This window comes from Macaca mulatta, chromosome 11 (assembly GCF_049350105.2).
Source record: "Macaca mulatta isolate MMU2019108-1 chromosome 11, T2T-MMU8v2.0, whole genome shotgun sequence".
NCBI classification, from domain to species: Eukaryota; Metazoa; Chordata; class Mammalia; order Primates; family Cercopithecidae; genus Macaca; species Macaca mulatta.
This window is the reverse complement of record NC_133416.1, coordinates 92,230,340-92,247,254: the sequence shown is the minus strand read 5'-3', so window position 1 is coordinate 92,247,254 and position 16,915 is coordinate 92,230,340. Positions and strand designations below refer to the sequence as shown.

The window sequence follows — 16,915 nt, the reverse complement described above, 5'->3', positions numbered from 1 at the left end:
GAGTCAGGATTCAAAGAACACTAATAAAGAAACCATTATCATTGAATACTTGTGTTTTTTGAACCGTCTTGTTTCTTCCATCATTTTACTTAAAGATGGCTATTTGTTTTACTGTTACTCCTTTTTAAGTAAAGCGTCTTTTATCCTCCAGATGCTTCTAAGACTTTATTTTCCTTTTGTTTTGAATTTCAGTAATTGTACTATTTATTCCAAGGTGGCATTCTCTTTGTATTTATCCTACTTGGAAATTATTTTTCATCTTTGAATATGCTGGTTGATTTTTTAAAAACAATTTGAAACCTTTTTAACCATTATCTCTTTACTTCATTGCTTCTGCCCCATTCTCTCTCTCCTCTCCTTTTAAAATATAATACAAATTTCATATCTTTTCACCATGTATCACATATTCCTTGTGCTCTTTTCCTCTTTTCTCATTTTTTTTCTTCTACTCTGTGCTTTAATTTGGATATTTTCTATTGAACTGTCTCATTTCACTAATGGTCTCCTCTGCTATGTCCAATCAAATTTACCCACTGAAATTTAATTTTATATACTGAATTTTTTAAACCCTAGAATGTATAGTTGGTACTTCATTACAGATGTTGTTTTTCTTTTCACATCACCTGTCTAAGTATTTTGCTACTGGATGATCATTATAGGTATTTTAACAGCTCTACTATACTTAACATTTAGATTATCTACAGGTGAGCTATTATTGTCTTTTTTTTGTCACTTGTCATTCACATGACTCTGTCTCTTTACATGCTTAACCAGCTTTTTAATTTGACAATGTGTAGTAGGCACCTACTTTTGCAGGAGCGGATTTATATAAATTTTAAAAAGATTTGAAAGGAATACAAAAAAATGATAATGTTTAGCTAAATAACAGGATTATGGGAGATATCTACTTTAAATTTGTAATTACTTAAAATAATTGTATATAAAAGCTATGGAGTAAATAAAAACTAAAACTTCATCAATAAATGTATAATCAGAATAATCTTACATTCAAAACAAAATTAATTGTGTTTAGGAAAAAGAGTAAGCTTTCATAACAATCTTTGAACATAAATAAATATTCAAAATGGTACATTTCATCAAACCTTAAAAGAAATGTTAGAATTACAATTTTATATGGACAACACTCACTAAACCAGCTAACTCATTTTCAAGACATTCTATTTCAAGAAGTGTTTCTGAGGATTAATAAATTTTTAATGCTGTAATAAACTAAAATCTTGTACTACTTAGGCAGTATTATCTAAAAATAACCATTTCAAGTATAGTAATGTATTTCAAATAAAGAAAGTTTAATGTGCTAATTAAAAACAACATATAGATACCTCATGCTGTTTAAATTTCTCTTTCCAAATTTTCTCTTCTTCATAGAGTTCATCATTCATCTTGTCCTGTTCTTGCTGAACATATGATAATAATAAATATGACTATACTCAAATATCAAAAATATTAATTATATATGATTCTCATAACCTATATTTGTAAACAATAGTTAAAGATGACAACCCAACCAATGGCTTTCAATTTTTAGTACTGGGATAACAACTTTAATCTCAAACTGAAGTGTCACATAAATAATACCTAGGGTTTCCATTCTGAGAACAGAAAGAAGTTTGCAACCTGGGAAAGTTGCTGTGTTTATTTGAGTATGTTTATTCAAAGAATATAATACATTGCCTTGAAACACTGTTGGGCATGGTAAAAATTACAATAATATTTGTAAAATGGGATTTGTGTTACAATTGTTTTCTCACCATGCCATACCATTTAATTTACATAAATCAGTTCAATAAGTAATGGTTTTCTTTCAATAACTCTTTATCAACACATTCAATAAGACTCCTCAGAATAAACAAAGATCGGTAAAATACAACCCCCTTCTTCAAAAACTCTTCTGATAACGTGAAGACACTATCATAAATTTACACATTACCCAAAATTTAGACGAATAAGTTTATTACAAGGGAAAAAATATAAAAAATCATAATGGGCATGATAATTAGATCATGAAAGGTTTCATGCAAAAGACTGTATTTGAAATCACTAGGTTTTCAAGAAGAGAAACAATTTTTGGCACTTATTAAGCATTTTGAGCTAGGAAAAGTTCTTTGATCGTTATCTTATATGAGCTATGGGAATTTTTTATGAGGTTTAAGCACGGAAGTAACATATTTTTAAATAAAAAATTGTCTGACAGTGCTATGGATAAGTGTGAGAAATGTAAGACCAAAGGTAAGGAGACCAATTAGAGAATATAGTAAATATTCCAAGTTAGACCCTCAGGCAGCTTGAACTACAAAGGAGCTGTAAAGTACATGGATGAGAAGATGGCTAATGCAATAATTGGAAGGAAGATAGTAATAAAAAAGAAGGAAGAATAAAACATTATCCTCATTTTTCTATCTTGGACTAATGATGATAATGTGGCTTATCAAAATTAAGAATCCCAGGGAAGAACTACTCAGAAAGCAAGACAATGCATTCAGTTTTAGATACATAAAGTTCTCTGAGTATGCAGTTTTTGTAGGAGAGTTATGTAGTCTACCCTGTTTTGATACAATTGTAGATTTGTTATCAATGGTCATTTGTTTTAAGCTCCAAGATATAACAAAGGACACATTAGGAAATTCATTAAGATGAAATTATCAAGAGAGGAGGTATATGAAGTAAGAAAAGAAAGGGACAAAAATAGAATCCATGCTGTTAGCTCCTACCCAAAACTCAGGTTGAACCCTACTCCGCAGTGTTGGAGGTGGGGCCTGCTGGGAGGTGTTTGGATCATGGGAGCAGGTCCCTTATGAAGGTCTTTGACCATACCCTTGGTGATAAGTGAGAGTTTGCTCTGAGTCCACGTTAGATCTGGTCATTTAAAAGTGTGTGCCACTTTTAAAAATTACCCAGTCTCAGGCATTTTCTTTATAGCAATGCAGGAACAACATAATGGAAAACACAAGGACAGAGAGAGAAAATGAAGTCTAAAATGGATATCAACTAGTAATTGCCAAAGATGTGAGACAATCAAGACAATGTGATCTTACAGAAGTCAAGGGAAAGTAAAATGGTCAACCATCAAATTTTTGCTGGCATAAAATACTACAGAGTCCAAAACAGCTGAAAGAAATGTGTGAGTATAATATATAGAAGTCATTTGTTATCTTCCTCAAGAACAGTTTCATTCAGTGTGGTAATGCTGCAAAAAACCTAGCAGGATTAGAATTGGATGAGAATGAAAAAAATGATACAGTATAAATAACCACTCTTTAAGAAGCCTATTATACACAACCTTTAAAAAGTCAATCAAAGAACAGCTAAAGAAAAATATACGAATGATCTCATGATTTTTCTTTTGTTTTTAGGATGGGAGGAAATTGAACATGCTTATAAACAATAAAAAAGGAAGAAGATGATAGGAGTGTTTCAGCATATGGAAAAAGCAGGTGTAGGTTGAAAAATGATAAAATATAAACTAGAGGAGGAAAAGCTAACCTTTGGCAGAAGGAAGAAACCTTTCTTACTGGGATAGGAGGGAAGGCCAGTAATAATTTTAAAAAAGGATGAATACAGATATTGATACTAAATAGCTGTGGAATTAAAAGAGAAAGTTTGTATTTGATGCAAAAAAAAATGTTATATGATTATTTACTAATAATGAGGGCGGAAAATTGAGTGTAATTCTTAAGAGATTTATGATTGCTATTTTGGGGAATGGAGAGGCAGCTAACAATCCAGGAAAGAACTACTGAAAGAGAGTAAATTACATATTTAGAGTCAGTCATAAACTTGTGGGCTAGTCCCATTGGAAACTTTTAAGTTTCAAGGCATAATGAAGGACATATTTAGGAATTCATTATACCTAATATTATTGCATTTTCTTAAATCATAATTATATGATAAATTGCAAATTAGTTTCAAAAAAAAAGTTATAATTCTTTGAAGGTGGGATTTGGTGTTAGATCTCTTTTGCATCATCTAAGCCCACAGCTGAATGCTTTGCCCTTAAGGTAGTCAGCAAATTTTGGTTATAAAACAAATAAAAATGAAAACTTTGCTTAATAGGATTGAAATCAGAGATACCACTAACACTTAATAATAATTATGCATTTTAGTACAAACCAACAAATACTACTCCAATAATCTACATTATACTCAATCCTATTTTGGATTTTTTTTAAAAAAGCTTTTGATCTCAGAAATGACTATGTCATTCTGGTCTATGGGAAAGAAAATGTAACTAAGGGAAAATTAAAGATTCATATCTTACTATTAGAAAAAGTCATGGCATAACTGGTTCTACATTATTACAATTTATTTTAATGTGTTTCTTTTCTTTTTTTTTTTTTTTTTTTTTTTTGATACAGAGTCTCGCTCTGTCGCCCAGGCTGTAGAGCAGTGGCATGATCTTGGCTCACTACAAGCTCCATCTCCCGGGTTCACGCCATTCTCCTGCCTCAACCTCCCAAGTAGCTGGGACTACAGGCTCCCGCCACCACGCCAGGCTATTTTTTTGTATTTTTAGTAGAGACGGGGTTTCACCATATTAGCCAGGATGGTCTCAATCTCCTGACCTCGTGATCCACCCATCTTGGCCTCCCAAAGTGCTGGGATCACAGGCGTGAGCCACCGTGCCCAGCCTTTAGTGTGTTTATTTTCCACACAGTAAGAAATGAAATGTACTCAACATGGAGGACTAAAAAAATGCTGAACAAGCTAATGTTCTTTATATGCAACACTCAAACCCAGCGAGTTCTGGATAATGTATAAATCAATTTTAATCATGAAAGATAGAGAATTCAGTCATGCCTGTTATCCAAATATTCTAAGGTTCTGATGACCTGCAAGTAGGGTCCTAAAATCCACCAGTTTCACAATATCGATATACCACTACTATGACCTGATTGTGTGGCTCTCCTAGGGGGAAAACAACACCAACAACACATACGACAGAAAAAAAAAAAACCGTACAAAACTTCACACCAAAGAGTTTCCAGTTCAAGGAAGTAGCTTAATTACGAAGGTGGGGCATGGTCTGTCCCTAAATGGTTGAACTACTTTTAAATATGTTTTACATGTCATATGCCAGACCACATAGCAAGGTTAATGCATACTCAAGAATTTTTCATTGCTTTTTCCAATGTTTAGAAGCATATAAAGAAAAACAACAATTTATATTGTAAAGTTCAAACTATCCAGGATGACCCTTGAAACTTCATAGACTCCATCGGCCCCCAAGATCAAAAGTGTGTCTGAACTTCCAATGAATTTCAATAAAAACTAATCAAGGAGCTCATATTAAATACTGTTAATTTACAGTCAATTTCTTCCTCTATCTGAGAGTAATTAAAAGTCATACTATTAAGCTCAATCTGCACCACAATCCAAATATCGATATTCTTCAGAGGTAGCTACTGATTTAAAAAATATATGAAAAACAAAAGCAAAATACCTTCTGAATATTCTCTAATTTCTTCTTTTCAACTTTAAATTGTTTCATCCAGCAATGTCGCTTTTCTTCTTCTTCTTGAAATTGTTTTTCTTCTCTATCCCTCTGAGCTTTGAGAGTTTCTTTCTCTTTATCTTCTAATTCCTTCTGTTTCTCTTGCCAAGCCTCAAAAGACTGTCTACATTTTTCTTCCACTTCACAGTATCCAAAATTTATATCAGCATCATCTGGATTCATGAAGAAAAATAACGTCATTATTTGTAAGATGAAAACTGTCAAAACGAATTCAAAGTATAAAAGTAATTTTAAAATTAAAAAAAAATGCCAACATATTCCCAAGCGAGAATATGCAGCAATAGAAATTGTTGCATTGTTGAATAGACATAGAAATTTCACTGAAGTGAATAAAGTCACATAAGTTGACTTAAAATATTTCACAAAACTTAATATAAAAATAAAATCCACGGCCGGGCGCGGTGGCTCAAGCCTGTAATCCCAGCACTTTGGGAGGCCGAGACGGGCGGATCACGAGGTCAGGAGATCGAGACCATCCTGGCTAACACGGTGAAACCCCGTCTCTACTAAAAAATACAAAAATCTAGCCGGGCGAGGTGGCAGGCGCCTGTAGTCCCAGCTGCTCGGGAGGCTGAGGCAGGAGAATGGCGAGAACCCGGGAGGCGGAGCTTGCAGTGAGCTGAGATCCGGCCACTGCAGTCCAGCCTGGGCAACAGAGCAAGACTCCGTCTCAAAAAAAAATAAATAAATAAATAAATAAATAAAATCCACGAGAGTGTGTGTGTGTGTGTGTCATTAAGAAATAGTTAAGAGATAGTTAAGAGGTACTAAATAAAGTCAGGGATAGTGAAATCTATTGCAATCAGCTGAACATGTGGAAAAAATATTTAAATCAAGTAAATTTAGAAGGCATAAAAGTCTATGATGATATGTAATTTAATAAGTATAGCAAAGGCACAATAATAATCAAACATTGTAATTGTTTTTCTAAATATTAAAAGAACAAAAAACAACTGTCCAAATTTTTTCAGATAACTATAATTAATCATATAAAAATTAACAAACATATCATTGAGCGATTTAGTCCACCTGGTAAAACATGTTCATCCATAGGCAAGTCATGAAGAATAGGCTCAGGAACAAAATCAGGACGGGCACAATTGGTTTTACTTCTCATAAATTCTTCTTTTTCTATTTCAGATAATATCTAAGAGGTTAAATGAGTACTAATGATTAAAAAAAATCAAGATAGAGTGTAAAGCTGTCATTTTAATAATACATTAAATATTTACATGTATATACCAAGAATTTTAATGTGCTTCAGATTTCTCTCAAATACAAATCTGCAGTACATTGATAATTATTCTCTTTACAATGAATAAAAAAGTTTTGCCATGCAAGCGTAAGTAACCCTCCTTATGTTTTTCAGAACTCTAATAAGTCTTTAATATTATTTAATATTATTCCACAATATTCAATTAAACTGCTTGACAATCACTTCAAAATGTTTCTACTAATGTTTTCCTTTTAATGTATTTCTGTTTTAGGCCGGGCGCGGTGGCTCAAGCCTGTAATCCCAGTACTTTGGGAGGCCAAGACGGGCCAAGACAATAATTGCCTGTGGATGACAAAAGACTTTTGGCTTGACTATTCCAGCCACGGTTAATGACACAATTGATAAAGAAATACAGCTATTTCTGTAGTATGTAACAATTTGACAAAATAACTGTAATTATTATTGACATTTATTAAGACATCAGAATTTTAGGAATTTCAGACAATTTTGAAACACATATTAATAACATATTTATACAAATATAACCCAAAGAAAGTTAAACATCTTCAAATTCATACGGAATTAACCAGGGATCCAGAAGAGCCAAAACAACCTTGAAAAAGAACAAAGTTGGGTAACTCACACTTCCCAATTTCAAAACTTACTACAAAGCTACAGTAATCAAAATGTGGGTAACATGCCGGGCGCCGTGACTCACGCCTGTAATTCCAGCACTTTGGGAGGCCGAGGTGGGCAGATCACGAGGTCAGGAGATGGAGAGCATCCTGGCTAACAGGGCGAAACCCCGTCTCTACGAAAAAATACAAAAAACTAGCGGGGCGTGGTGGCGGGCGCCTGTAGTCCCAGCTACTTGGGAGGCTGAGGCAGGAGAATCGTGTAAACCCGGGAGGCGCAGCTTGCAGTGAGCTGAGATCCAGCCACTGCACTCCAGCCTGGGCGACAAAGCAAGACTCCGTCTCAAAAGAAAAAAAAAAAAAATATATATATATATATATATATATTCCCATAGACAAACTTTTTGTATATTCTACATGATGAAAAAGAGAACTATTCTCTAACCTAAATTATATATGCATCATTTATATCAATTATTTTCCATAATTATATTTTCACCATACTTTAGTTGGAAAGATACAGGCCTTGTATTCCAAGGAAGTAACAGTATAATAATTTAAAATTAATATTTCAAATTTAAGTATTACAAAAAAATTCAATAGAGTAAAACATTCAAAAAGAATAAGAGATATATAAGCAATTTTCAAATTATGTTAAACACATTAGGGAGGAGAAATAGGTAAAAGGAGAGAAAATTGGATAAAATAAGAGATAAAAATCAATCTAAGAAGTGAATCTTTAGGAGAGACTTTCTCTTAAATACATTTGTGGGATTTTAACTTAAACTGTTAAGGCTCTTCTTATTTTTTAACTAAGTTTTTCTTTTATTTGTTTCTGAAAACTGCTATAAAGTATTATAAATTTAAATTTTCTGTAAAGTCTCTGCTGGAACATAGTACATTCCTAAGAAGAGCAAATTAGAATATATTCTTTATTTTCCTCAGAATTTTTAGACAACAAAATTTGTGTAATACAGTTCTATTTTATCGACATGCACATTAAATTGCCAGGTATAAATGGCTCAGGCCACCACTTTTAATATTCTTAAAGATTGAAAATTGAGTGTTTTTTATCATATGCCAGAGGAAACCATAAAACCACAGATGATTTGCTTAAAAATAATTAAATTTTTAATATTTAAATCAGTGAATTACCAATCTTGTGTAAGAGATAAAGTTTCTAATTGTAATCGTGAATATTTTAAGTCAAATATTGAATATATACCTTAATTAATTGCTCTGAGCTTTCTTCATATTCAGTTGATAGTCCTGTCCTTAAATGCATACGATTAGCAGAAACTGCTCCATAACTATGGCCTAGAAAAAGAATATATATATATAACTTCCAATATTAGAATACAATACAACATCTCAAAATTTCAAACCCTTTCTTAATTTTTAATCTCAAATTCTATCAGAGTATATTGTTGATCAGTAAGAGTAACTCAAAATAACAGAAAAATAATTAAGAATAAACAATGGAGGAAATCTGCTTCCTTTATTCTAAAAATAAAAGCAATAAATTTCTAAAGTGCTTTGACTCTATCATTTTCCATATTCTCGTGCCTGAAGTTTATTTCCCAGGCATAAAGAAACATGCCTTGCTTGATATTGCAATGGCACCTTGATTAGAAATCAACAAAAATTCAACTTTATCTGCCACAAACCAGACATGACCTTGCACAAGATATTGAACACATTTTAATAAAAATATTAATTTAAAAATTATAATTATTACCGTGTAAATGAAGAGGAATTAAATTTATTTTATGAGTTGTTGAATTTTGTAATTTTTAATTATGTGTGCAGATGTAGTTATATTTTCTTTCTTTCAATTTATATGTTATAACATGGTAATGTTTCCCAATAGTAAACTAACTTTACAGAGGACCATTCTGCTGGCTAACTGATTATTCACACCTAGTTTGGCAGATATTATAGATTTTCTTTTAACACCTCTTCACTACCTTTCTGGCAAGCTTTCCTCTGTGAGAGGTCAAAAAGAAAAAAAAAAAAAATGACATCATCCAGATACCTTTGCAGCTAGATTTCTGAGAGTAATTTAGTTTATGTTCATAAATATATTTACATAACTCTTTTTTTCATAAAATATTATGTCTAAAGGGAGGCAGGTGATGATATTTTTATTTCTATGAGCCAGAATGTAGTAGAGGGAGCTCAGAGTTGGGAGACAAGAGTGTATAGTAGAGGATTAATGTTTCTGAACTTCTTAAGTATGACAGCAGCTTCTGATGAAGCCCAGTTTTATGATATATGTGTGGGCTTTGTTCTTCAGCTTGGATGTTTATGCTAGAGACTGCTTTTTCAGTCTTATTAATAATTCGGTTACTTATTGTAGTAGATAGTCCCCAAAGATGTTTCTCCCAAAGAATCATACCTACTGGTATACATACCCTGTTTAGTTCCCTCTCACATAGGACACAGGCTGACCCTGTGTGACCATCAGGATGTGGCAGAAATGACGCATGATGTCTGAGAAGAGATCATGAGAAGCCCTACAAGGTTCCACCTTGGTCTCTTGGTATTTTGCTGTAGAACACTTCTCAGAATCTATATGATCTGAGGAGTGAAAGCCACAGAGAGAGGCCTCCAGTTGAAAGCCACATCTGAACTCTCCAGTCAACAGGTGGCATCAATGGCCAGACATTTTAATGAGCTATTTTGGAATTCTCATCTAGTCAAGCCTTCACATGACTACAGACTTAATCAACATCTGACTTTAAGTGCATGAAAAACCCAAGCAAGAACTGTCCAAGTTAGCCTAGTCAACCAACAGAACCAAAAGGTATAATAATAAATTATTTTAACTTTCTAACTTTGTTTCACAGCAATAAATATTCAGAACATCTCTCTTTATAAAAATAAACAAAAACTTTACTGCCCATAAAGTAGCTAGTGTCTGTTCTCTACAACTGAGAACCCCGATCAATACATCTATATTCATAACACAGCAATAAATATTCAGAACATCTCTCCTTATAAAAATAAACAAAGAAAACTTACTGCCTAAAGTAGCTACAGGGTCTGTTTTCTACAACTGAGAACCCCAATCAATACATCTATATTCATAAATGAAACTAGCTTCTAGTTTCTTTTATTTGTGCTATGCTTATACAATTTTGATCTGAAATAATAGCTTTTAGAAATAAAGTATTTTTGCTCCTTAATGGGTTGTAAGGATTTAGTTTAACATCTTTCCGAGTTTAGCAACATTTGAGAAGTCTCTTTCCACCTCTTTGCCATATTATTGATTTAATTGTTTTTCACTTTTTCAAATAATTTTGATAATTTTTCTTGAAAAATCATTAATTAATTTTAAACTATCATCCTGTGCAATAAATAATGTAACAAATAATTTAAATTAAATAATTTATGTAAGAATGAATATATAATATAAATTATTAAATTATTATACAGGATAATTTAAATTAAATTTCAATAAATCCAAATTTAATAAATAATACATATTAGTAATAATTTAATGAATAAACTTATAATAAATTTAATAATTTTAACAATTAATTTAATATTTAATAAATTAAAATCAATAATTTATGTTTAAAATAATTAATTCTACTAATATAAATTTAATAATTTTAAATAATTTAAATAATTAACCATTTTAAATAATTAAATTAATTTAAATTTTCTGGGAAAATTATTTTATTCATTGAGATTGTCAAATATCTTTTATAAGGCTCTGATCTGTTTGATCTTGTTAGAGATCAGATTAGATTACATTACATTAGAGTCATATACAAGATCTCATAATTTTCTAAACCACTGCTGTAACTGTAGTTGTATCACAATTCATGTAACTAATTCCTACAATTGTGTTTTCTTTTATCTTTTTCATAATTAGACTATAAATAGTCTGTATAACTGTCAATGTATTTATATTTTCATTGTTTAAACCTAGTAAAAATAAACAAAACATGTCATTAACATTCCTCATAATTCAACCATAGATAATCACTGTCAAAATATACAGTAAATCTTTACATAGTAATTCATGCTGGTGTTCGGGACAAAAATCTTGGAGCCACCTTCCTCTCTTCATTTTGTACCAGTCCACCAATATATACTTTTCTTTCCACTTTAAAACAATTTCCAGAATATGACCATATTTTTTCATGTCTACTGAAACCACTCTCATCTCTTAACATATTATTGCAATAGTCTTGTAGTAGCTTGACTACCTCAAGGCATATTCTCTACACAGTCAACAGAATGATTGTTTCCAAATAAAATTCAGATACTGTCATTGCTTACTCAAAAATTTTTATATGTTGAGAATAGAATCCAAAGTCCACAAAATGGTTTAGAAGAGCCCTATACCATCTAATCCCTTGTTTTCTCAGATAAAACTAGAAACGTTTACTTGCTGTTTTGCAAACATTAAGTCCACTCAGTGGGACTTTATACTTCCCTCTTTCCAGAATACAGGCTTCTTAGATAATCATGTGACTCAGCTTTACATTCATTAAGTCATTGCTCAAATAGAGACCTTGTCATAGAGACCTTCCCTGACGATTTAAAACAGCAAACCCCAGTCTCTATCTTCTTACATTTTTTTCCTTCATAGCAGTTACCACTATTGAAATATTGCATATTTGTTTATTATCTGTCTGCCTACACTGCAACATTAAAACAGAGGAGCAGAATCTTTGCCTGTTTTGTTCACTGAGGTATTCTCAGTGACTAGAACACATTCTATCACAAAGCAATATTTGTTGAATGAATATGAATATCTACATTCTAATTTATACTAATACCTACATAAATGCCATTTAATTTTAAAATAGCTTTTAACATATCATGAATATTTTTCCATTAAATATTTGTCTAAGTCATTTTTAAAAATAGGTATATTATTCAACAAAAAAGGTCTTGTTGAACATTTAGAATGCTGCCATTTCTCATTATAAAGCAAGCCAAGATTAATTCTAATTAAATATTTGATTTTTCCATTAGTCTTACAACAATTCCAAGAAGCAAATTGGCACAGTTCAAGAAACATACTGTTGGGCTTTTCAATCAAATGATTATATTTTTCCCAAAAAATGATGTATATACTGATACTGCTAAAACAGTCTATTGATTAGTTTTATTTTCTTTAATATAAAATAAAAAGGATGTCTGGCATTAATTAGAACTGCGGAAACAAAATGCTGATGGTATTTACTGAAGACCTAAGAAAGATAGTAAAAAAAAAAGAAAAATGAATGAACTAAACCCAACAGTCCAATATACAGTAGATATATTAGAAATACACTAAATGTATACACATGTGCACAGTAAGAGATAAGAACTATAAGCAATTGAGTTTACTAAATTATAATTTGTTCACATGTACAGAAAGCTTATCTGCCAGACAGATGAAAACAGTACTTACTTAAAATACCAGTATCTTCCAGGTCCTGAAGAATGAGCTCTTCAACAGCTTTACTCCTGTTCTTTATGATGTTAATACAATGAAGAACTGGTTCTGGTAATTCAACCGAATCCTAAAAATTTTAATAATACAAGAAACTGTGAAAGTGTTTATTATCAAAATTATGTGTCAAATTTTGGATGCTTCATTCCACATCAAAAATGTGAACAAAACATGTAAATGAAATAAAAGGGTTCCATACAAGCAGCATAGTTCAGACAAATATATTTGGCTAAAGTTTGCTTTTAATTTTCAGGTGGTTGTGCATTTCTAGAAAACTCTAAGAAAACAAATGAAAAGAGTTACCTACACATCACTTTTGTTAACTTTATTAGAGGCTGTTTATTTTTGAATGTCCTCAATAGTTGTATATATTTTTAGATTAATTCCAACTTCAAGTAAATTGTATCAAATATTAACCAAGCTGCAAGATTATTTTTTCAAAATATTTAATGTCAAACTAATACCTGATATAATTATTTATTCCATTCAAAACTGGCTTTGTGATTATCATACACAAACTTAGTCACATTTGTGAACTGTTATAAAATATCTATCAATACAGCCTATATAAATCGATTTGTAAATTTTCTAAATAGCTAAATATATTGATATGCAAAATGTGAAAATTAAATTCCTTCCTCCAATAACACCATAACTAGTTAGAAAATATAATGCAAATAAATAATATTCATAACAACAAAATACTTGAAGCATCTATGAACAATTTTAATAATAATCTTGAAGTTACATATATCTACATGATGACAACACTTCCTTGAGGGACTTCAAGCATAGCATGAATGAAACAATATAAATGTTTCTATATAGAAGAACATGATATGCACCTGCTTTCATTTAACTAAAAATAAATATTGTCTGCCATACTGTGTTTTCATGTGTTGAATTTAGGATTTATAGCCAGCTTTATTTTCTCCATCCTAACTAATGAAATTCAGTGTTTAGTTTTGAGAATGAACATCAGAAGATAATGAGAAAATATTACCTTTCTCTTAGTACTACAGAAAAGCATGTAAAATTATATGTCATAAAATGAGTCCTGATAAAGTAGTGTATTAAAAATAGTGACAAAAATATCAATTCTATTTTTCTGACATCTGTCCTGCATTGAGATTTCTATTTCTTGTTTAACTAAGAAGCATTTCAAATGAAACGACCTGGATTATAGAGATTGTTGTTATGTCCTGGGAAATATAGTTCATAATCTTAAATCCTTAGTTAATAATTTTTTCCCCTGGTAATAATACTTACATTGATTCTAAGTGATATAAATAATAGTGAGGTATCTTAATTGAAATAGAAGGGCTTTAAAATTTTCTTCTTCCTTTATATAAAAAGGTATAACATAATACAGTCCATTATTCTGTTAGATTTCATATTCAAATAAAAATTTCAGATTTTTTTGTCTCATTTAAATTAGCTCTGGATAAAAGACATAATAATGTAACAATATTAATTTCTCTAAATGTAATGGGTAGGTTTAGTGCAATCCTAATAAAATACAAAGTTCTGAAATCTTTAAAAAATTTTCTTTTTTAAAAAAAGCTTAGTTAAGATCTGAAAATAATAAAACAATGTGAAGAATTTGATCCATTCAATATTTAAAAATATACAACAGTAAGAAAATAATGAACAAAGTAATGGAAAAGAATAGACAGCCTTGGATAGATCATATGTACAATAACTATCAATAAGACAAATGACAAATCAATTGAGAAAAGGTGGATTATTAAACAAGAGACACTGGAAAAATTAGCTCAATATGTGCAGGAGATTTTCAAATTAGTTCTACATTTCATAACATTCCTGAAAATAAATTCCAGTTGGATTAAGGATATTGGTATAAATGAATAAATCCATGAATGAACTCTGTAAGCATATAAACATTGGTAAAAATACACAAATAAAAGGATAATTTGTTTTATTCCCAAAAGTAACCATTTTGATATGTCAAAAGATTTCACATACATTTTTCTTCCCATGTAATTTAATCATGCTAAAATGTTCACAAGTAAAAACAAAAATCAGGATAAAAATATATATAATAATAATCCCAATTTTATGAAGATAGGTGACTATATATATTAAATATAATTTATATTTATATAAATTGTTTATAACAATGCTGCTAAAAATGAGAAGTATATAAAAATATCCTAAGAAAGTAATATTTCTCCTGAAAAGCCTACTCCTGTTAAAGGGCTCAAAAGTGCAATACTTACTGTATCACTATCATCACTCTGGGTTTCTGATTTTGAATCACTCTCAATGTCCTCTTTTTCCAAGGAGGAAATGCTGAGTTTATCCAATTCAGCTTCTATTTCTGCTTTGAGCTTTGCATCATCATCGTCCATTATTCTTCATAATAAAGCACAGAACTGCTTTAAAAAATGAAGAGGCTAATATGTCGCTAAAACTTATGTGTTCTCTAATTTGTCATACCAATCCAACATATTTATTTAAACATGTTTTAATTTAACAAAATTTTATCACACCTTCTTATGGTTACACCAAACATTGTTTTATCTCTTCAATCATTCTTTTCAAAATTTGACTACAAAATGATCAACTGTAACTGTACCGTAATACTCTTGATTTATATGTTTATATAATTGCACTATATATAATAAAGATCAGAATTGTTTATAAAATTTTTGTTTCAGTGATTAATACATATAAATGTATGTATGTATGCATGAGTTGCAATGTAATATGTGTTTTTATTAATGTTCTGGGGTTTTTTTTATTTTTCACTGTTGGTCTTAATCCCAAAAAAGGTTTGAAAACATACTAGTCAGCTATCGTTTTATTTTTCGTGACACTACTTTAAACTTTTTTTTTTCTTTCCTCAAGAGCCTGACCTTCCCACCTATCTTCTTGTTCTTTTCTTCATTCCTTCTTTCCATCCTCTTTCCCTTTCGTTAATTCCTCCTTTCACTCTATTCAATCATCTCAAAATCAACTCTACCGACAACCTTCTCCCTCACTCACTCAAAAATAAAAAATAAAATAAAATAAGAAAGAAAGAAAAGAAAAGGAAAACAAATGAAATGAAACTCCAAACAGAACCAGGGCAAAATATTATCCTGCAATGGAACTCAAAGTGCATTTAAAAGGCTTTATTAGAAGGAAAGTTAGATTTTTTTTTTTCTATGCCTACAAAGCAAAATGCACAGGTATAATAAACTTTACGTAGAAAGAGAGGCAGGAGAGTATGGTGGAGGTAAGAGTCATTTCCTTTACCATGACCCTCTCTATTCGTCTACTAGCTCATTAGATCACCCCTGTCCAATTACGTATTTGAGCATAAAATTAATTATTAATATCATGGCAAAGAGTTTATATTCTTTCTTTGGACAGTAATTCTTAGAAATCTGTTGTGTGTTTTACACCTGCAGCATATCTCAGGATTAGCTGCATTTCAAGCCCTCAGTAGCCACCTGTAGTTAGTGGTTACTGTATATGACGTGCAGTCACAGATGGGTCTCACTGTAAATAGGCTGCATTAAAGTGCTCTAACTTGATAACGAATCGTTTGGAGTTCACTAAAGCTGTCAAAAGTAGAAAAGCTTAAGGAACTCCAACCTTCAACCCCTGTAAAGAAAAAGGAGAGAAATCTACTTTATAAGGTTCATATAAATTATATATTACCAAAAAAAAGAAAGAAAGAAGGAAAGAAGGACAGAAAAAGAATGGGTGGAAAGGAGGGAGACAAGAAGGGAAGGAAGGAAGGAAAGAATGGTTTGTGGGGAGCAGTGAGTGACTAACCATCGAATGTCCCTATCTAGCCAAAGCATCTCTTTAAGTTTTGAATGAGCTCCCCAAGGGAGCCTCGAGCTTCTTAGAGCCGCACAGCCATCTCCCGACCCGCGGTCTCTCCCTTTCCTGGAAGTCTGGCCAGGCAGAGAGTGTCCCGGCTCGACCTGAGTTCCCACAGCTGTCTCACCTCCCCCAACAGGAATCCCTGCCTTGAGGCCCCGGCTCACCCCTCAGCAGCAAGATTCCTCGGCTTGGTTGTAAGACAGCGCCCATAGACTCTACACAAAGCGTATCCA

At 31.5% G+C, this 16,915-nt stretch overlaps 1 protein-coding gene across 1 annotated transcript in view; it reads right to left on the bottom strand.

Moving 5' to 3' along the window:
* The window catches only part of LRRIQ1 (leucine rich repeats and IQ motif containing 1), a 133,797-nt gene extending 116,889 nt beyond the window's left edge, over nt 1–16,908 (bottom strand). Inside the window, 7 exon segments of the mRNA XM_077953101.1 lie at nt 1,344–1,418; nt 5,462–5,685; nt 6,563–6,680; nt 8,610–8,701; nt 12,801–12,912; nt 15,083–15,238; nt 16,847–16,908. Coding sequence (XP_077809227.1) covers nt 1,344–1,418; nt 5,462–5,685; nt 6,563–6,680; nt 8,610–8,701; nt 12,801–12,912; nt 15,083–15,214 — 753 coding nt within the window. The 5' untranslated portion in view covers nt 15,215–15,238; nt 16,847–16,908.
* Between the last annotated feature and the right edge of the window lie 7 nt (nt 16,909–16,915).